At 42.6% G+C, this 22,688-nt stretch overlaps 2 protein-coding genes across 3 annotated transcripts in view; one reads left to right on the forward strand and one right to left on the reverse strand.

Annotated features, from left to right (window-relative positions):
• The window catches only part of SNAI2 (snail family transcriptional repressor 2), a 71,499-nt gene that overhangs the window by 26,332 nt on the left and 22,479 nt on the right, over positions 1-22,688 (reverse strand). The window lies entirely within an intron of this gene.
• Positions 8,261-19,354, forward strand: PPDPFL (pancreatic progenitor cell differentiation and proliferation factor like). 2 transcript variants are annotated; one of them, XM_069600001.1, is made up of 6 exons: positions 8,261-8,484; positions 15,148-15,673; positions 15,943-16,037; positions 17,369-17,446; positions 17,734-17,833; positions 18,079-19,354. In XM_069600001.1, exons 3-6 carry the CDS (start codon positions 15,983-15,985, stop codon positions 18,197-18,199), a joined length of 354 nt encoding a protein of 117 aa, XP_069456102.1. In that variant the 5' UTR covers positions 8,261-8,484; positions 15,148-15,673; positions 15,943-15,982; the 3' UTR covers positions 18,200-19,354. The 2 variants fall into 2 exon arrangements, with proteins under 2 accessions (XP_069456102.1, XP_069456103.1); XM_069600002.1 differs by lacking the exons at positions 8,261-8,484; positions 15,148-15,673 and having other exon boundaries at positions 15,929-16,037.

Raw genomic sequence — 22,688 nt, forward strand, 5'->3', positions numbered from 1 at the left:
TACTGGAAAAATCATAGTTTTGACTAGATGGATCCTTGTCTCAAAGTAATGTCTCTGCTTTTTAATATGCTGTCTAGGTTGGTCATAGCTTTTCTTCCAAGGAGCAAGCGTCTTTTAATTTCATGGCTGCAGTCACCATCTGCTGTGATTTTGGAGCCCAAGAAAATAAAATCTGTCACTGTTTCCATTGTTTCCCCATCTATTTGCCACGAAGTGATGGAACTGGATGCCGTGATCTTAGTTTTTTGAACGTTGAGTTTTAAGCCAACTTTTCCACTCTCCTCTTTCACTTTCATCAAGAGGCCCTTTGCCTTCTGCCTTAAGGGTGGTATCATCTGGGTATCTGAGGTTATTGATACTTCTCTACAGACCAGGTCCACATGCATTTTCATAGTAGGCACACAATGACCAGCAGAGGGTGGTATGGGTTTACAGTTGGCCTGGAATTGTTAAAAAGGGAAAATATTCTAACTTGATCCAAAAATCTATTCTGTAGTAGGTGAAATCTTTAAAATTATTTGCATTATATATAGGTGGGCCTGTGATATTTGCTTAACTATTATGACAAAGTACGGTGGTTGAATATTTTTTATAAACATGAAAGGGACTATTGCCTGCCACCTGGCCCAGAAGCTTCCTAGCCCGTGGACAGGACTCAGCAGGGTGACTGGGCCTCTGTCCTGTGATGCTGACCCCAAAACCTGCTTCGTCTCTGTGGCAACCGTTCAGACACCCCTTCCCTCTCCCCTACCACCCTGTCCCCTTGGTTGATCTCTGTTTCCTGGGCTTCTGTCTCCTTGTTTTGCTGATATTCATGCCCTGGGGCTTGGGCTTCCCTGGTAGCTGGCTGGTAAAGAATCCACCTGCAGGGCAGGAGAGCTTGGTTTGATTCCTGGGTCAGGAAGATCCTCTGGAGAAGGGATAGGCTATCCACTCCAGTATTCTTGGGCTTCCCTGGTGGTTCAGCTGGTAAAGAATCCACCCGCAATGAGGGAGACCTGGGTTTGATCCCTCAGTTGGGAAGATCCCCTGGAGAAAGGAATGGCTACCCACTCCAGTATTCTGGCCTGGAGAATTCCATGGACTGTATAGTCCATGGTGTCACAAAGAGTCAACACGACTGAGAGACTTTAACTCACTCACTCTGCCCTGAGGGGACAGGTGTGCTGGCTGTGGAAGTCCTGGGAAGCAGAAAGGTCTGCCCCTGAGAGCCTGATGCTTGCAGCCGATGTTAATGGCTATCAAGACAGTGGACACACAGAGCCTCCTCAGCTCTGGGGGCAGGAAGTCGGGGGAGGCTTCCTGGAGGAAGTGGCATTGTCACGATGGAGTCTTGAGCTGTGAGCTGTAGTCTCTCTGAGGCCCCAGGAGCTCCCGAGGTGAGGAGGGCAGTTATGCAGTATGGAGAAGTGTGGACCCTGAGACTGGGCAGAGGGGAGCTGTGAGACACCACAGGCAGGTCGCGGGGTGACCTCCCATCTTGATATGAGGGCTCTGTTCCGACAGTGGTGACCACAGGTGTGGTTTGGAAACCACCCTCCGTCCAGGCAGTCCCTGCTGCGTCCCTGACCCTCTGCTCACCAGGCAGGTCCGCCTGGTTCATCTCTGGCACAAAGAACTCATGGGAGCAGCTGGGTCTGTTTCTTTTTCATTCTGCTTCTCACAGATATTATACTGACGAAAAGAGTAAAGCAGTTTCTCTTCTTTTCAGTTAGTTCTGTTTGTGTGAATTCTAGATATGTTCCATGCAAAGAAAGCACAGGCATGAGTGCACACACACACATATACACACATGAGTCAGGCAAACACGCACACAGACATATACACACATGCACACACACGCGGACACACACATGCACACACACACAATGTCCATGAACACAGTCTCCAAGCTCTGCCCACTCACTGCTTTGCCCTGCTCTCCGTCTAGTGGATCTTTAGAAACCAAGTAAATCTACCTTCCTCCTGCCTGGACTGTGAGTGTCTCACAGCCCACACGTGAGAGCTGCCTGGAGATGCTGCAGGGCCGCCTGTGACCCTGAACTCCACAGCTCATGGGTCCCTCCTTCAAATGGCAGCAACGGGTCAAAGTCTGAGGTTGTATAATTAGTAGTGCAGCATTTTCTGGGAAAAAGATTTATTTTAGTATAAATATATATTTACTCTCATTTTTGTATAATAAGGATGTTTATATAACAATATTAATATTTATATTATTTTATTATAATTATATACAGTTTCCAAACTTGCTAATCTCTCTCTCAAGAATGGAACTGGCATAGAAAAATCACACACATGCAAACCACGGGCAGCTCATCCCTAATCCAGAGCCTGAAAGATGACTGCCTACAGATGCCAGTGGAACTCGGGCTTCCCATCCATGCTAGGTAAACAGTAGTTCTCAAGGATGTGTTAGTCAGTCAGTCGAGGATGCCTACAGTCTGACTTATGTGTTGAGATGCCAGCAGCGCCTGCCTCCTAGGCTAGATCCAGGAGCAGAGGTGTCTTCTGGTGCTGCCTGGATGGATGGGGCTGAATGGACTGCTGGGCGCTGTGTCAGAGCAGACTCACTTGGGGGAGTGGGGTGCCCCAGTTACCACCGTGTGGGTGGGCCATTTTGGGTGTCAGACCCCCTGAGCTAACCTGGCTGCTGCTAGAGGAACACGGCTGGTTGGGGTCAAGGCTGCTCCACCAGCCCTTTGCATCTGGTATGGTGGTGGTGGGTTGTTACGGGGACGTGTGGCCGCTCCATGAACAGTGATTAACCCCATGTTTTCAGACCCCCCATCTCATGTCTGTGTTCTGTTCTTTCTAGAGATTCCTGGGGAATTGAACTGCAAGCTGCCCTCCAGGGTCCCCTTGCTGGGGGTTAGAACCCACTGTAACCCTCCTTCCTACTGTCCCTGGGTCAGCCACAGCCCCCACCCCACCACTATCTTCACCTCTTGTTTCTTGGCAAACCTTTCATTGTCATGTCAAGGGGCCTGGCCTGGAGAGGCCAATACAACCTAGTCTCCGTAGGGTACAACTGCCTTGTCCAGTCCCCTGGTTACGGCCCCCATCTCCACATCTACCCTGCGTAGACTTGGCTCTCACTTCACTCTTGTGGGAGCCAGCAGCTTCCACCCTTCATGTCTATTTTTATGTGCATCTTGGCTTGTATCAACCCAGGGACCTTTCTGAATTATTGATTTAACTACCCGTTTTGATCTTCTGATGCCTGGGGTCGAGGCCAGTTTTTCTACCAGTTGTCCTAGCATCATTTAGGAACTGACTTTTCATCCTTAATGGAACAACAGGCACGTTTTAGGAAGAACTCTATTCCTTTCTCTTGTCCTGCCACCTGGCTCAGGGACCACAGTGGGGACACAGGGACAGAGCAGCTCCTGGATCTGTCCCCCATGCAGGAGGCAGAGGAGGGTGTCAGCTTCCGTGGGGAGAGGAGACCCAGGTCACTGAGTTCTGCCTGACGTTGTCACCAGGACCTCGGACAGGAAGGGGCAAGCCTCCCTGAGCTCCCTTCTGTTGCTAGATCAGGGTCAGAGGTTCATGCCTCGTTGGCTCCTCAGTTGGGAGGAAGACTCTTGAGGGCCCTTGGATAGCAAGGAGATCAAACTAGTCAATCCTAAAGGAAATCAGTCCTGAATAATCATTGAAAGGACTGATGCTGAAGCTCCAATACGTTGGCCACCCAATGTGAAGAGCTGACTCATTGGAAAAGACCCTGATGCTGGGAAAGATTGAAGGCTGGAGGAGAAGGGGACGACAGAGGATGAGTTGGTTGGATGGGATCACCGACTCAATGGACATGAGTTTGAGCAAACTTTGGAAGATAGTGAAGGACTGGGGAGCCTGGAGTGCTGTAGTCCATGGGGTTATAGAGAGTCAGACACGACTGAGTGACTCAGCAACAACAGTTACACTTTTTGCTCTCCTAACTCAGCCTTGGCTCTCTGAGAGTTCCCAGAAGCATCCATACATGAAATAACTAGCATGTTCATGAAGCAGGTAGCTCAAAAACTCTAAGCACCAAACGGAAACACAGAGTAGAAGAAGGGAACAAGAAAGAAAATGGTAGGTGAAGGGCAGGTTTGAATCGCTCCATAACAAAGAATGATTATCATCAGCAAAAACAAAGTTTTGAGAAGTACTACTGTGAGACAGAAGTTTTCTTTTCTTAAATTTCAAAGGTACAGAGTGAAATATTTTCTAATTCAGTCACACTCAGTTTACAAAACGACCAGTCACTTGGTATTGATTAGAAATGTGTTTGTATCAAAGGGGTATCATATTTTAGGCCCCAAACCTGCAACACTTAGTCATAAATGTCATCTTATCATCAGACATTTAAAAATTTAACCAAAGAAGATAATCCAGCATATATGAAAGTACATAATTTAAAATAAATGTTTAATAAAAATGATTTTAGATGGACTTTACATCTAAACCTGAAATATAAAGGTATTCAACACCTAAATAGAAAAATATCTTTACCACCTTGGGCTACACACAGACTTCTTAGAATACAAAAAAACACAAAACCTGCTTTTTAAAAGTGATTAACTGTTCTATTTGCAATTTTTTAAGGAATCTCCACACTGTTCTCCATAGTGGCTGTACTAGTTTGCATTCCCACCAACAGTGTAGGAGGGTTCCCTTTTCTCCACACCCTCTCCAGCATTTATTGCTTGCAGATTTTTGGATCGCAGCCATTCTGACTGGTGTGAAGTGGTACCTCATTGTGGTTTTGATTTGCATTTCTCTAATAATGAGTGATGTTGAGCATCTTTTCATGTGTTTGTTAGCCATCCGTATGTCTTCTTTGGAGAAATGTCTATTTATGACCCAGCAATCCCACTTCTGGGCATACACACCGAGGAAACCAGAATTGAAAGAGACACATGTACCCCAATGTTCATCGCAGCACTGTTTATAATAGCCAGGACATGGAAACAACCTAGATGTCCATCAGCAGATGAATGGATAAGAAAGCTGTGGTACATATACACAATGGAGTATTACTCAGCGGTTAAAAAGAATTCATTTGAATCAGTTCTGATGAGATGGATGAAACTGGAGCCGATTATGCAGAGTGAAGTAAGCCAGAAAGAAAAACACCAATACAGTATACTAACACATATATATGGAATTTAGGAAGATGGCAATGACGACCCTGTATGCAAGACAGGGAAAGAGACACAGATGTGTATAACGGACTTTTGGACTCAGAGGGAGAGGGAGAGGGTGGGATGATTTGGGAGAATGACATTCTAACATGTATACTATCATGTGAATTGAATCGCCAGTCTATGTCTGACGCAGGATGCAGCATGCTTGGGGCTGGTGCATGGGGATGACCCAGAAAGATGTTATGGGGAGGGAGGTGGGAGGGGGGTTCATGTTTGGGAATGCATGTAAGAATTAAAGATTTTAAAATTTAAAAAATAAAAAACTAAAAAAAAAAAGTGATTAACTGGTCTTCAACAAAATTAAAAACTTCAGCCCACCAAAAGACATGACTAAGAAAAATTGTAAGGCAGCACACAGAACGAAAGGAAATATTCATGAAGGAGAGAAAACTGTGTTCAGAATAAAAGCTTGCTCCTACAAGTCAATAACCAAGGGCAAATAACCCAAATGCAACACATACAAACTTGAACTGATGCTTTCTTTTTACAAAAGAAAATATGTTGTCAGGAAGCAGAGGGAGGGATGCTCGACATCATCAATTATCAGAAAATACAGAAGAGAAGCATCGTTAGACACCATTTCACCCCAGCAGGACGGGTGATGGTGAGCCCCGACAAAGACACACGCTGCGAGCACAGCCTTCCCTGGGCTAGGCTCTCACACATTGTTGGCAAGAGAGTGAAAATTTACAGCCATTTTTAGAAAACTGTTTGGCAGCTTCTTATAAAGTTAAACACATGACCTGGCAGTTCCACCCCTAAAGTATTTACCCAAGAGAAATGAAAACACTTGTCTACAAAAAGACTTGTAAACATGTGTTCTTAGCAACTTTACTTACAATAATCCCACACTAGAAACCCCCAAATGTCTGTCAACAGGAGAACGGACACACACAGTGTGGTAAAGTCACATGTCGGAATGCTACTCGGCAAGAAAAAAGAACACAGAGTAATAAAGAAAAGAATAAACAAATACGTGTAAGACTGAAGTCATTGAATTTTCCTAAAATGAGATGATCTCTTTGGGTTTTCTGTTTGGGAAACGTCTCGTCCTGACCCTAAACCCCGACTACGGCCGCCCCCTTCCTGAGCTTGTCTGAGATTGCCCTCACCCTGATGCCAGGCATGAGTCAGCTCCTTCACTCAGACTCTGCCTGGTTCACCCTCTCAGAGAGGCTGTTCTCTCTACCTCACCTAAATCAGCTCCCAGTGCTCTGCCTGCTTGTGAAAACCTGAAAGTGTTAGTTGCTCACTGGTGCCCTATTCTTGTGACCCCATGGACTCTAGCCCGCCAGGCTCCTCTGTCCAAGGGATTCTCCAAGCGAGAATCCTGGAGTGGGTTGCTGTTTCCTTCTCCAAGGGATCTTCCTGACCCAGGGATTGAACCTGGGTCTCCTGCATTGCAGGTGGATTCTTTACCATCTGAGTCACCAGGGAACATCCTGCCTGCTTAGTTATCTGTTTTTTGCTTGAAGTATGTTTCCCTGCTAGGAATTATACTAGTTTACTTCCTAGCATCCATGAGATCAAGGATGTTGTCTTGGCTACCATACGTGTCAGCATAGTGAGATACCCGCTACATAGTACATGCTTAAAAAACACCTTAGGAGGAATGAACAGTAAGCAAATCTGAGTTTTATGAGTGCTGAGGATTCAGAATATTGAGTTTCACCTCCTTGTAGAACCATATCCGTGAAAGACTAGTGTCCATGGGTGATAAACACCAGATGTCTGTTGAAAATGCCATTGTGATATCAACTCCTACTTTCCGTTCTGTTGTAGACAGAGATGTGACATTCTGTTAATCCTCAGGAGCCTTCACTGAGTCCACAGGATTCTCAAAATTAAAAATAGTAGCCTGGTGCCTGACACATAGCAGCCACTCTGTAAATAGCTGTGACGTGGCTCTACTTGCTGGAAAATTCATTCTCATCTTAGTTTGTCATTTGATAATGACGTTTGACTTCTGACTTCTAGATTGTAAAATTAATTCATCAGTGTTTCAGGATTTGGTAACTGTCACCTGTAAACTCAGTATTAGTATTGAACACCTCTTGCTAACATGACAGATGGGGCCTAAAACACTGCTGATCCCAAGTAAAGAGGTGCAACATATGTCCCAAAGGAAGAAATACTGATGCTCACCAACATATGTGTGGTTTACCTTCATGGATGTTCTTTACGTGGCCCTTGAAAGGATGACAAAGTGCTTCAGTTCATGATCTCTGTTTTGGGTGAAATATTCATGAAGGTTTTTAATGAGTCTGAATGAATGATTGTGAATTTTGGACAATGAGCTTTCATAAATATTCATTGAAAAATCATAAACACTTTATCCCTTGTATGGAAATCTTGATTAATTAAAATTTAAAACAAACTCAGAGTATTCCCACTAGACATGAAAGAGTGGCTTCTGTTTTGTTTACTCGAAACTCATTACTGATTATGTTTAATAAAATGAAATCAGTGAATTTGCACTCATTGGGTGTATTGTAGCATAAGCCCTACAGAAAACATGTCCTAGTTCTGTTCAATTCTCAATAAAATATCAAATCAAAGATACTTCAGTGGAGCTGCTTCATAAAAGGGCTACATTCACCAAGGATGTAAAATTGCTACAAAGGCAGACTGTTTTTAATGATCAAGGAAAGTTAGTTCTACAGAGTTCATTGAAGGGAGCCCTTGGCCTCTAATATGGTTATTTACTCTATAACCCAACTCCAGTAGACATATTTTCCTGAAGATTTGCTAAAAGAGGCTACAATAGTTCATGATTTTTCACAGATATCTGATGTACAATTAGAGATTAATTTTTAAGTAAAAGGAGAACACTAATTGGATTGAATCGCTAATAAGGGGCATCTTGTGTCATGTTTTTCAGAGCATAGACCAACTTAAAGATCCTTGGGTGCAATACTTTGAAGTATAGTCAAACTTTAGTAGTCCTGTTCTTACAAAAAGAAATATAGATGAAGGGAGATGCATGCCATCTTGCTTACCCAGCACTTTTACGCAAAATCCAGACCTAAATGGACTGAGTTCTGAATTTCATTAGCTTTCTTTCCCAATAGATACAAGTGGAAACTATCCATCATGGGAAGTCAATATAAGGAAATTTGACCTGGTTTACGTGGGTTTGATCCCTGGGTCGGCAAGATCTCCTGGAGGAGGGCATGGCAACCCACTCCAATATTCTTGCCTGGGGAATTCCATGGACAGAGGACCCTGAAGGCTACAGTTCATTGAGTCACAGCTGAAGAGTCGGGCAGAACTGAAGTGACTAAACATTAGTAAGGTAGGGTGGTTCTGGGGGATGATTTGGGGAAGGTGATGCAGCCTTAGTGAAGAGTTATAAAACCTCAAAACACCTGTGAAAATCCACCCTAATCTGGAATGAGCCTGGGTTCATGAAAGGATCCTAAAGATAAAATCTTTACTTTATCTTTACATAGAGATACATCTATCTTTGCATTATAGATGTATACACAGGAGGTTGTGCCACCGATTGAAGCAATTAAAATTTCAGCAAATATTTCACCAGTATTTTCTCTGGATTTCAGGTAAAACTAGTTTTACAAACATTTACTATACAAGCAGCTAAAATTTCACATCTAGGCATGTTTTTGTGATTGAGGGCCTGCATTTACATACACATAGATCTGACACCACTAGAATCTAACACTTTAGAAAAACACCCTGTGACTCACGTAACCTTAATTGCTCCTGCCTTTCTGTAGTTAACCATTCATAAATTACCTTGAATTCGTAAAACTATTTTATAATGTTATAATGGGTTTGCAATACAAGTGAGCTTTCTGTGGCTCCTGGCAACAGCTTGGGAAAGTTCTGCCAGAAGTCCTTTTTTCCTCCCCTTCCTCTCTGGTGATGAAATTCATAGAGATAGCCTTCCTTCCCTGGGCTGAAGTTCAAAATCCACTTGTGTCTTGGATCATCTGATAAAAGTTGATATTTCATCCGAAAGTTGAGCAGAGTTATTTTCGGGAAAAAAAAAAAAAAGCAGATAGGAAGTGAAAAATGCCACATTTAAAAACTCGACTCTCCATCAGGCACAAGGAGGGAAAAGTACAGTAAAATAAATATCACTGTGAAAAATATTGTTTCATTTTATTTGTAAATCTCAGACTTAAAATATTTATTTCGAGGGAAGAATGCACAATCTAATGTTTTCAACATGTTGGTTTGATTTGTGCTCTTTGATAATTACTATGAGTCGATTAAAAATGAATCTCATGTTTCTGCCTCTAAAGTTCATGGCTTCTCTGGTTTTAATTCTAAATAAGAAACTATTTCTTGTAAGCTTAGTCAAAGGATCAGTGGAAACATGACCACAGCATATGAAATTTTTTGTCAGAAACTATGTACATCATGTTCCAGCGACAGCAGTGCCCAGATTTATGGATAAAGATACATCAAAATGGATATAATTCAGGATATTCAATCAATTCATGTCTGAAATGAAAGCTTTTGTGCTTAGCATACACTTTGTGTTTGAAATCTCGCTTTACCTGGCAAGCTGTCTGAATGATCTCGTGATGTGTTGATGAGACTGATGGATTGAACAGATAACACCCAAGGTTTCTTTCTGCCCCATGTGTGTCTCAGTTTCTGCTCTCCAGGGAACCCGGCCAAGGACAGGGTGACCTGGGGCTGGGGTTTCAGAGTTGGAGCACCTTTCGCCTGGTTGGCAGCTGTGTGGCCCCCGTGGTTGGTGATGGGTGAAGTGCCACAGCCCGTGGGAAACTCCAGCAGGCCGTTCCAGGCTGAGGCACGTGTTGAAGTCCTAGCCCCCAGGAACTTAGGATGTGACTATATTTGGAGATAAGGTCTTTAAAGAGGTAATTAAGTTCAAATGTCATTGTTAGGATGGGACATTGGTCCAATATGACTGAGTACCCATTAAGAGAGGAGACTAGGACACAGACACACAGAAGACAACCCTGTGAAGACACAGAACAGTCTACAAACCAAAGACAGGGGCCCCAGAAGAACCCAACGCTGCCCCCAGAACCGGGAGAAGAGAAAACATAAATTTCAATGGTTTAAGCCACCTCGCTTCTGGTGCTTTGTTACAGAAGCCCCAGCAGACCAGGGTGGCTATTACAGCCTCTACCAGTGATGATTTGGGGGTGGAGGAGTGGGGGGCACTGTGGCAGGGGCTGGTCTAGCATCCATGGCTGTTCAGGGGTGTGATGGTCAGAGAAACAGCTATCACTGGACATTGGGATGAGCTGGACATAGTGGGATGGCATCCACACACTGGAAATATCTGTGAAAGGAGAGAGACTATTAACCAGTGTAGGTGGATGGGAAGAGTCTGTAGGTGAAGGATTTCTCACCTCTGGCAGCTGTCAGGCAGGGTCACCAACAGCCTCAGGGTCAGAATCCTGAGCTGTGTGAGCAAGGTGGGACCCTCGCAGTCCCAGGTCCATAGCTGTCCCCTGGCGCCACTTGAATCCGACACTGCGAGCTGTAAGTTCGCATTTGGTGACTCAGGCAGGTTTCTTTTCTTAGGAAAGCTCACAGGAGGAAGGTGAGGGGGTGAAGGGTCATTCGCCAATAAAGCACCTGCCACAGATGGTTGGATGGCATCATGGACTCAATGGACATGAGTTTGACTAAACTCCTGGAGTTGGTGATGGACAGGGAGGCCTGCGTGCTGCAGTCTATGGGGTCACTCAGATACCACTGAGTGACTGAACTGAATTGAACAGTGTTCATTTGAAGCTTTGGTTATTATAGAGGCCTTGTGTATGGTTTTGGGCTTCCCTGGTGGCTCAGTGGTAAAGAATCTGCCTTCCAACGCAGGAGATGCAGGTTCGATCCCTGGGTCAGGAAGATCCCCTGGAGGAGGAAATGGCAACCTACTCCAGTATTCTTGCCTGGGAAATCCTGTGGAGAGAGGAGCCTGGCAGGCTGCAGTCCACAAGGTCTCAAAAAGTTGGACAACACTGAGTGGATAACAACAGAGTGTTTGTGTTTAGTGGGGCATGTTCATTGATTCCAATGTCACTGCATGTTTAAGACCCCCAACGTGTTGTGTGCACACACAGACATGTCAGACTGGAGCTGGAATGAGGCAGAGGCAGTGAAGTCACCCAGACTGACCTCACCTGGTCAGTGGTCTGACAGCACGGGGTGGCAGTGAATTAGCTATAAGCACAACCATCTTTCTGCAGTGAATTTCCATGCTCTACAAAACAACGATGGGATATCTGTCTCCTACTTCATCCATCGTCAATAAACCCAGAAAGAGTAATAGTGTCCCACATGAAATAAACTGGTCACCCCTCAGGGAGACTATGGTGGACTGTGACTAGTAATTAGTCTTTCTTAAATATGCCTTTCTCTTCCTTTAATGAGATGTCCATTAAGTTTGAAGTGTGTGTTATAATCAAAGAGAAATGTTTGCATAACTTAATTTTAGGATAAAAGACTCAGTGAATTGTGGATGGATCTAATTTTAATAGTGAGATATTGGAAAATAACGTGGGTCAGAGAACGATCGGGGAGAAATTAGCCTGCCTTATGTCATGGTTGCGGTGTGGAAATAGGAGCCCTATTATAACATTTTAATCGTTAGCCGAGGATATAACCCTCATTACCACACACAGGAGGAAGACCACATTGGTTTTGCTAGATTTTCAGAACAGGAGCTACGGTATATATTCGGTTTTGTACTGGGTGTCGCTAAAGCAAAAATATATAGGGTACCCATCTCACATGCTAGCAAAGTAATGCTCAAAATTTTCCAAGTGAGACTTCAACAGTACGTGAACTGAGAACTTCTAGATGTTGAAGCTGGATTCAGAAAAGGCAGAGGAACCGGAGATCAAATTGCCAACATCTGTTGGATCAAAGAAAAAGCAAGAGAATTCCAGAAAAACATCTGCTTCATTGACTATGCTAATGCTGTGTGGATCACAACAAGCTGTGGAAAATTCTTCAATAGATGGGAATACCAGACCACCTTACCTGCCTCCTGAGAAATCTGTATGTAGGTCAGGAAGCAACCGTTAGAACTGGACATGAAACAAAAGACTGGTTCCAAATTAGGAAAGGAGTACGTCAAGGCTGTATATTGTCATCCTGTTTATTTAGCTTATATGCAGAGTACATAATGCAAAATGCTGGGCTGGATGAAGCACACGCTGGAATCAAGATTGCCAGGAGAAATATCAATAACCTCAGATAACGCAGATGACACCACCCTTATGGCAGAAAGTGAAGAGGAACTGAAAAGCCTCTTAATGAAAGTGAAAGAGGAGAGTGAAAAAGCTGGCTTAAAACTCAACCTTCAAAAATGAAGATCGTGGCATTCGGTCCCATCACTTCATGGCAAATAGTTGGAGGAACAATGAAAACAGTGAAGACTTTATTTTCTTGGGCTCCAAAATCACAGCAGATGGTGACTGCAGCCATGAAATTAAAAGATGATTGCTCCTTGGAAGAAAAGTTATGACCAACCTAGACAGCATATTAAAAAGCAGAGACATTACTTTTCCAACAAAGGTCTGTCTAGTCAAAACTATGGTGTTTCCAGTAGTCATGTATGGATGTGAGAGTTGGGCTATAAAGAAAACTGAGCATTGAAGAACTGATGCTTTTGAACTGTGGTGTTGGAAAAGTCTCTTGAGAATCCCTTGGACTGCAAGGAGAAACCAATCCACCCTAAAGGAAATCAGTCCTGAATATTCATTGAAAGGACTGATGTAGAAGCTGAAACTCCAATACTTTGGCCACCTGATAGGAAGAACTGAGTCCTTAGAAAAGACCCTGATGCTAGGAAAGATTGAAGGCAGGAGAAGGGGATGACAGAGGATGAGATGGTTGGATGGCATCACGTACTCAGTGGACATGAGTTTGAACAAGCTCTGGGAGTTGGTAATGGACAGGGAAGCCTTGCATGCTGCAGTCCATGGGGTTGCCAAGAGTCGGACACGACTGAGTGAATGGAAGTGAACCCCCGTCTTTGAGAGGCTCATTTTTGAATCTTTCAAAAACTAAAACCATGGGTCAAACCTTGATACCACCAGACAGGAGAGAGGTGTGGTGTAGTGGCCAGGGGTGGTGCACAGCTAGACAGAGCAATGGAAGTTGCCTACCACTCAGAAAGAACCTGCAAATCCACATCCCAAAATTTGTGAAGAAATTTAGTGCTAAGCAACTCAGCCAACAGTTCAACAACTGTGACAGAAAGTGAATCTGTAAAACTAGGAAAAAATAATGTAGCTAAAGGGAGCTAATAAGTTATTTTTAAAAAGAAACAACAGATAGCAGGAAATAAAGAGATGAAAGGAGATAATTTCTGATTGCATATAAAAAAGCAGGTGCCACAAAATTAGCATTAGACCAATGAAAATCTAGGGCTGAAGTTAAACCCTTAGTGCTGATAAAGGAAAGTAAAATCCAAGATCCACCAAAAAGCTATGACATCAGGATTCTGAGCACACTTGCCCACATGGCTGCAAAATATATGAAGCCAAAATGGACAGACTCAACTGATGCAATCGCACTACAAACTGGGAGGGCAGATGGTAAGACATCAGTAAGTACATAAATCATTTGTTTAACATAATTAAGTAACACAACCAAATAGATACAAAATCATGACTGTGCAATGGAAGAATATTTACTATTATTAATACACAGAAAGCCACTTCCAAAATTATTTGAAAGAATAAATAAAAAAGAAAAGACTCTCTTGACAACATAGGGTATTTAGGAATCATCAATTAAAAGATAACTGAGAAAATTTATATGTCTAGGAAGTGAAAGTGAAGTTACTCAGTAGTGTCCGACTCTTTGTGACCCCATGGACTGTAGCCTACCAGACTTCTCTGTCCATGGGATTTTCTAGGCAAGAGTACTGGAGTGGGTTGCCATTTCCTTCTCCAGGGGATCTTCCCAACCCAGGGTTGGAACCAGGATCTCCTGCATTGCAGGCAGATTCTTTACCCTCTAAGCTACCAGAGAAAGTATATGTCTAGAAAAGCATCACTAAATGATTCAAATATTCAAGAAATGTCATAACAGCAGTAAAAATATTTTGAAATAGATAACAAGAATAACCTTAAAGTAAATAAAAGGAAGAAGAATAAAAGAAGACAGGAAATAAAATATAAAACCTAAAAACAAGAGAGGTAGTTCTTTGGAAGAACGATTTACTAGAGAAACCGCTAGCAAAATTAATCAAGACAAAAGGAGAAAAGGCAGAAATGAATAATACTGGCAACAGAAAGGAGTCATAACCAGGTAGAAGGTGAAGGTGAAGGTGAAGTCGCTCAGTCGTGTCCGACTCTTTGCGACCCCGTGGTCAGTAACCTACTAGGCTTCTCTGTCCATGGGATTCTCCAGGCAAGAATACTGGAGTGGATTGCCATTTCCTTCTCCAGGGGATCTTCCCAACCCAAGGATCAAACCCAGGTCTCCCGCATTGGAGGCAGACGCTTTAACCTCTGAGCCACCAGGGAAGCCCAACCAGGTAGAATAGGTATTTAAAAAGAACCATGATGGCAAACTAAGACAAATATTTTGAGTAAATTTGAACATAGGTGGTGAGCAATTCTGTATACGTTGCCAAAATTGCTTTAAGCTGGTTAAACCAACAGCCACCAAATGAACGGAATCATCAACTGACAGCATCTTCCTCCTAATATCCGGGGATCCACAGCTGGACCTCTTGGCAAACTGAGTTTAGGAAATGGCAAAACAGTTCAAGTAAGGACCATTGCTAAAAGCAGAACAGAAATGCAGCTTTTGTTTCAACCAACACTGTTGCTAGAAGGCTATCAAGCTCCTGTTTCCTCAGTCCCCATGATTTCCACGTGTCTTGAATTGTTCTTGCTGGACTCTCTAACCTGCTGTCCATTGGGGGTGCAGTGAACGGCCCTCCTCTGGAAGGCTCCCACGCTTCCCCGACCTCTTTTCTGTCCCCCAGGACCCTGTGACTCTGCGCTGCATCCCTGTGGCTGTGATGACATCCAGTCCCCCTGCTGGCCTGCAGCCTGTCCATGGTGTCCCCCTCAGAGCCCAGCGTGGTGCTGTCCCCAAGTGTGTGACTGACCCCAAGTTTGTGTCTCTGTCCCCACAGTGGCTATTACCTCTCTCCCTGTCAAGCCAGCAGCCCTGAACCAGGACTGTCCAGAGGGCCAGGACAACACCACGTCCGGGCCAAGACCTGCCTGGCCCACAGTCCCCCCTCGTAAGCTGACCCAATCAAGGGCACACAGGCAGGCAGGGTGCCTCTGGCTCCGCCTGTGGTGGCCCAGTGCCCACCTGCGTCCACTCCCAGCTCAGGTTTCTGCCTTCCAGACCGAGGGGTACTATGCTTCCTGACGGCTCACCCCCTGCCCCATAGCAGGTTTGTCCTGGATCACCATCAGTCAGCCCTTCCCAACTCTGCATTTTCTGAAGAAGCTGTAGACCCACGCTCACTGAAAGAGCAGGCTGAAGAAAGCAGGCAGGTGAGTGATGGTCAGGACTGTGTTGACACTTCTGGAGCCAGCTGTGGACATGGTTACACTTGGATATAAATTTTTTCTTGTGTTTTCACCTAATGAATTGCATTTTTCGTTTATGGCAATGAATTTGATTACAATTTTGTGTGAACTCTTTAATTCTTTATGGGGTATTTATTACATGGTAAGTTATGTTGCTTTACAAAAAATACTCTTGGGAAAAGGAACAGGAACCCAATATGATTAACTTTAGCCTCTCACTGTCCATTTTGCAGGCTGCCGGGCACCAACTCACTGGCTCCTGCTCAGGGGACAATGGCATCCGTGCCTTCCGCTGGTTGTCTTCTGGCCAGAAATCAGTATTATCGAAGTGAGTCATAACAAATCTAGAGGGTGGCCCTAGACAACATGATCTCAGGTGATGTTTGTGGGGTATAATTAACCTACGTATCATGTCCTGTCAGACCTAAAGGGAGAATATGACAATTCTTTGTGACAGTGAAGAAAATAGGAATAGACCTATCAGAGACTCCCCGAATTAGTAAAAACTGTCAAACCTCATCACTTTGCTTTAACTATATTTTGTTATAGCCATGAAACCATTAACACATAAATCAGTAAAAAGAAGCTTATATTTCACAATTTTGGTGGGGTTGTGGGGAGGGTGGGTGCGCTTCCCCAGTGGCACTAATGGCAAAGAATACTCTTGCCAATGCAGGGTGCAAGGGTTTCATCCCTGGGTTAGGAAGATCCCCTGGAGGAGGAAATGGCAACTCATTCCTGTGGGTTTTACTTTCATGTGCCTTGCCTTTAATAGGATACACTAAAACCTGATGATTTTACATAAATAAAATATTCATTTCTGAGAAAAGAGAAGTAGCACAAGTGTGTTTCAGAGATTCTCTCATTTCCATTTTCTCCTGTGGTTAATAGGTCAGCTTCTACCTGGCCAGTTTTATTTTTATTTATCTCTCCATCTGTGAAAATTTATAGCTAAATGGAAAAGTATAGCTTCTCGAAGAAAATTCAGACATTTCATAAAATGAAACAATCATTTCAGAACCAAGCTATCATTTTTTGAAGTCATACCAGCTTGTAGAAAAGTCTTATTTCAAGGGTTATTTGTAGACAAGAGATGGAAACATCTACTAATTTATTCTCCCCCACCCAAAGTTAATCTATGCCCGTGTTCTTAGAATTATTACATTCTTAAAAGTTTTTTTTCCTATTCTTATCTTTTAGAACACTTAGGTTTAAAACACAAGTATGATATGACAAATTAGAAGTTTTTCTTTTAAAATGATTCTTATATTTCTAAATTTGATAACTTCTGTAGGATATTTAAATATAATTCATTATATATGACTCGTATACAAGTAATATATTTAATATAGTACAATAATATTCATTCTTGATTTTGTACTTTTTAAGATTTTGAATTTGATAACATTTATTATATATTTTAAATTCTACTTAATATCTGTGTGAGAGTTGTTCACCAGGGAAAGGAACACACTTTATTAATACAAATGTAATATGTATTATTCTGGGAGACTTCTGATTGGCTGGTATTATAACCAAATTTTCAGTTCATAATCCAGGATTAAATGATTTCAGGCCATGCTACTTGAGAGTTTATATGTAAAAATCTGTGTTGGCTTATTATTTATTTGCTTGTTTATTATTGTTTCTTTCCTACAGAGGCCAGTGTTTCTTCAGGCACCTCTTTAACTAGCCCTGATTCTGCCAACTTCGTAGGTGATGACAAAGCCCAGCTAGGTATGTAGTTTACTTCATATCAGCATCACCCTCCCTATTTCCCTTTGTTTTTCATCTCTCAATTGTGTTTGATAAGACCCTGATGCTGGAAAAGATTGATGGTGGGAGGAGAAGGGGGTGACGAGGATGAGGTGATCGGATGGCATCACTGACACGTGGACCGGAGTTGGAGTGAGCTCTGGGAGATGGTGAAGGACAGGGGAGCCTGGCATGCTACAGTCCTTGGGGTCACAAAGAGTCAGACACAACTGAGCGACTGAACCACAAATGTGCATTTTATTTGATAGGATCACCCGAAGTGGCAGAATCCACCTGGTGGTTTAAATCCTTTTTTCAGTCTGTACCTGTGCTTTCAAATGTAAAAAGAGAAGATCAGTCTGCTTGTGGGTAAGTTTAAGTTTTTTCTGATAAGAAGATTTCCTTTTCAGATGAAAACAGTGCATGTCATAATTGTCACATCAACCGACAGGGAGAAAACATGGTCCTCTCTGGAAGGTGAAGTCTTTGATGTGACCTGTACTTGAGGGCAGAGGTGGGGACGCAATTTCTTCTAGTTAATCGTTGGTCAGATCTGAGCATTCTATCTCTAAAGAGAAATGGAAAACTCATATGCTGTTATTATTATGGTGTAGGGGGAATGGACCAGGAAGCAGAAGCAAGGTACCTGTAGGAACAAGTAACTACTCTCTTCTCCAACAAGAGGAATCACAGCTCCTTGGAGCAATGGCTGATTCTGGAACAGTAAAACAGTAAAAGACAAGCCTGGACCATTTCATGATGCCCCCAAAGATACAAATGCCCCCCAATGATGGGGATATATCAAAATGACACGGGAATGAATTGGGCACGTCTGGGACTATTTCAGCAATATTTTTCCAGTTTACCTTGACTGTGAAGACAACCTAGCTTACAAATAAGCATTTCTCAGCTGATGATCTCTGCTTTGCGGTTTGGAGGGCAGTGTTGTAACAGTTAACTACACTATGCAAAGTATTACCATTGTTTGCAACTCTATGTAATAGCCACCCTCTGAGGCCCTGCAGGTGTGACCCCCGGACCCTTTAGCACCTGAGCTACTCCTGGTGATCGTCTCCTTTATAAGAAGATGAAAACCTTCTGGATATCTCACTTACAAGACAAGACCACTGCAGCCACACGCACGGCAAAAGTTTAGGCATTTTCTTCAATGTTGAGAGTATTCCTGCCACCGGTGTCAGCTACATGGAGAACACTGGAAAAGACTGCAAACACGTGACCTTCAAATATACATGATACCTTCAAATATACAAAGATTCATGTGAAATAGCCTTTTCATTACCCTTATAATTTTTCAAATTTTTTAAAAATCAAAAAATTGTGTGTTAATTTTCAAAAAGCTTGTTAAACTCTCATTACATCTGTTAATTGTTTTATTACGCCTGAAAACTGAAGCATTTATGCCTAACATAATTGTTTTAAGAGCCCTGGATTCAGAAGTGTAAAAAAAGAGTTGCAGAAATTATATTTTTAATCATGAACATTGGAAATAGAAAACATATCCATTAATACATTATCTGTTGAATACATTACTGTACATATTTGGTTATGTAGACTTTAAAATTCATGATTGTAAATTATTTTCAACAGCATGGAAAACCATGAAAATACCAAGTTGGATGAAAAAAAGCAGGATAATCTGTATATGATATGAACTTTGTCGTATTTAAAAGATACATATGCTTAAGAGTAGATTGGAAGGGAATATATCAAAATGGTAACAATGGTTATTTTTAGAGATGGGAGTTTGGGTGGTTTTCATTTTCTTCTTTGTATTTTTCTGTACCTTTTCAAATTGACTAATATGATCATGTTTTTGTGTATAATTTGGAATACGTAGAGGAGGGCTGGAATACACTTTCTGAATGTGAATATTCCTGACATCAGATAGAATATTTCCTTCTTTCCTTCATGTTTGGTAGATAATGCTAAAGGAGCTTCAGCTGAACGTTTTCTGATACTGCTTGCAAATATCTTTCAACGTAAGCTGCCAGTCTTAGCAGTTAGGGATGCTACGTTCACCCAGAGGTAGACATCAGTACACGCTGGTGTGGCTGACGGTGCACTAACCACCTGAAGGGAGCACTGTCTTTCTGCCAACACAGGACCACGCAGACATGGCAGGATGGCCTCCTCATTGATGGACACCTCACCAGCCTTCACCGGTCCCTCCAGATGGGATGTGTTCTCCTTCTAAGTCACGTTCCTTCATCACTTTGCTGTCAGTGAAGGGATTCAAACATCCCTGTGGCCCAATAGTACTTCATTGCTGACATTACTGCTCTTCTAATGGTTACTTGCCTTTACACTTTTTATGCATTAGTGGAGGCTCATTAAACCTTTGAGTTCTACATTTCATTTGCCTTTACTCTAAAATCAAATTAGCATGATTGAAGACTGAATTTTTCCAAAGTGAGAGAAAAGTGCAGTGAAACAAAATGGTAAATTGTGGGGGGTTTTGTTTTTAATTTGAGATTATTAACAAATTCCTTTTTTTTGGTAATCACTTGGCATATGTGTAAACAGATGGCTTGTTTAGTTTATTGGGTAAATTTCCCCAAATAAGCTATCAAGTCAGTATTTACTTTGTCTACTTAGAAAGATACTGTTTGTTAAGTTACATTTTGCCTTTGTGTTTGCAGTATTTTTAATGTGTTTAGTGCTGTTACTGAAGGTTATTATTGTTTAAGATAGTTAAATTTCACATAAGGTTTTAAATCCAACTTATTATCATGAACATATATAGTTATTAAGCACTTTAGAGTAATGTATATATACACACACACTACATCTATTTGTGCGGATTTGTAGTTGCCAGATAGATAGATGTATAGCTATAGATCCTCTGAAAAATATTAGGAATCTTTCCAAAAAATAATGTTAAAGTGAACTCATATAATGTTTGGCTTCCCTGGTGGCTCTGTCAGTAAGGAATCTGCCCGCAATGCAGGACGCTCAAGTTCAATCCCGGGTCAGGAGGATCCCCTTGAGAAGGAAATAGCAATCTACTCCAGTATTCTTGCCTGAAGAATCCCGTGGACAGAGGAGCTTGGTGGCTGAAGTCCATGGGGTTGCAAAGAATCGAACATGACTTTGCGACTGTACCACATACAATGATTAAAAACTGAAAGGCTTGCTTTGTGCTATTCCAGAGTTTCTACAGAATTATGATGATAGAAATAGTGACAACAAAATGTCCCCTAGGTAAATTCTAGATAATTGATTCTCATGCAATTTTCCCACCATTCAGACACTTTGGGGCTGTACTTTAAAAAGTACCTCAGATGTAGGTCTCAGCATTAACTGTTGTTTTAGTTAAAACATCTCCTGGCTTTGTTGCCTACTGAAGAGATAATAAATAGTAAAGGTAATTATGTCAGAGAGGTGTCCATGTGATCTGAAACAAGCTATGATCATTCTAGCGTGATTTATGAAATGCTATTTGACTGGCCCTGGATGTTGGTATCAAACGAAACAAAGCTTTGATAATTTGCCCTCAGTTTCTATGGAAGTTTATGTTGAGATTCCACTAACCTTTTTGTGAAGTGGTTTTGATGGCAGGTTGGATATTATTGGCCCCATATTCATTACAGATAAAGCCACCAACAGCCAGTCCAATTCTGTCTGAAGTCCTCCTGCTGGAGCTTAGGCCTATTTGATGCTTCATACATTTTGTAGAAGTTTAGGTTGTTAGGCCAATACTTTGGCCATCTGATGCAAACAGCTGACTCATTGGAAAAGACCCTGATGCTGGGAAAGATTGCAGACAAATGGAGAAGAGGGCAGCAGAGGATGAGATGGTTGGAAGGCATCCCCGATTCAATGGACATGGACTTGGGCAAACTCCAGGAGATAGTGAAGGGCAGAGAGGCCTGGCATACTGCAGTCCATGGGGTCACAAAGAGTTGGGCATGACTTAGCAACTGAACAATAACAATAAGGGTTGTGAGAAACATAATTGCAGAATTCCATTGGGCTACTAGAGAGTGAGGATATAAATAATTGTCCAGGTTGAATAGCATGAAGCTAAATTTCTAACTCATAGACATTCAAGAAATGTCATATAGCTATAGATCCTCTGAAAAATATTAGGAATCTTTCCAAAAACTAATGTTATAATTAACACTGTAACAGTCATAATTAATCCACCACCACCCCCAACAGTATTCTCTGAGGCCCACACTGTCCCCTATCGTTGAGACTGGCAGCTCCACTCATCAGCCCAGATGACTAGGGAGGTGAGGTTCCCTTATGACCGATCTGACACCAAGCCCTTTAAATTTCATTCTGTGTGTTTCTAGGATCTACCTACTCATTTCCTTTCCCACCATCACTAACTGAATCCAAATTGCAATCATGTCTCCTGAGGGCACTGCCAGGACATCCTTCCAGTGGTCCACCTCTGTCCTTTCTAAATCTCTTCTATAAATAAATCACAGTCATCTTCACAAAACTCAAATCTGCTAATTTTCTTCAGGAACACAAGAAGAGGCGTACTCACACCACCACAACATTCGATGGTTCCATTACTCTCAGGATAAAGTCACACCCTGCCCTGTCCCGCCGCATATTCTTGCCATATAGATCCATCCCACCCACTCCTGTCTCTCATGTCCCCAGTGCCCGGTGGTCCAGCCCCGTCAATCATCCTCTGTCCATCCTTCTGGCACCGTCTTCCCTCCTGCCATGGGGCATCCCCAGCCCCCACTCTATTCCCTGAATTCATGTCTATGCATCTTAAATCTTAGCTCCAAAGCCTCTTCCCCAGAGAAATCTCCGATCTACTTAGCTAAATTAGATGTTCCATCACAGGCTGATGGCCTGTGTTTCTCTCCTTCTCGGCACTCACCAGTTATAATTTTACATGTGTTGTGTTATGTCTTTTTTCCACGGCGCCATAATATACGTCTTCCCCAGTGCACCATAAACCACATGAGGACAAGGATCATGCCTGCTCTCCTTGACATTTTATCCCCAGCTTGTGACATAACAATAAATATTGGTCAGATGAATGACACTGCTTCTTTGGCTAGAGCTGGGTTGTTCCCAAGAAGCGTCACATTTTAGCAGAGAAGAGTAAACACTAAATCAACATGGAATATAGTTTACTGCAGTGGTAAGTGCTGTAAGGGAGATGAAACAAGGTGTTATGTCGAAGTGCGACTAGGCCAGGACAGAGGTGGAGGCAGAGAGGCTTTGATTGGTT

This window comes from Ovis canadensis, chromosome 9 (genome assembly GCF_042477335.2).
Source record: "Ovis canadensis isolate MfBH-ARS-UI-01 breed Bighorn chromosome 9, ARS-UI_OviCan_v2, whole genome shotgun sequence".
Lineage (NCBI taxonomy): Eukaryota > Metazoa > Chordata > Mammalia > Artiodactyla > Bovidae > Ovis > Ovis canadensis.

Coding starts and splice junctions, on each gene's coding strand:
- PPDPFL (XM_069600001.1), top strand. CDS start 15,983: ATGGCATCCGTGCCTTCCGCTGGTTGTCTTCTGGCCAGAAATCAGTAT. Junction 17,447..17,733: donor TGATGACAAAGCCCAGCTAG/GTATGTAGTTTA, acceptor TTTATTTGATAG/GATCACCCGAAGTGGCAGAA. Junction 17,834..18,078: donor GAAGATCAGTCTGCTTGTGG/GTAAGTTTAAGT, acceptor ATTATGGTGTAG/GGGGAATGGACCAGGAAGCA.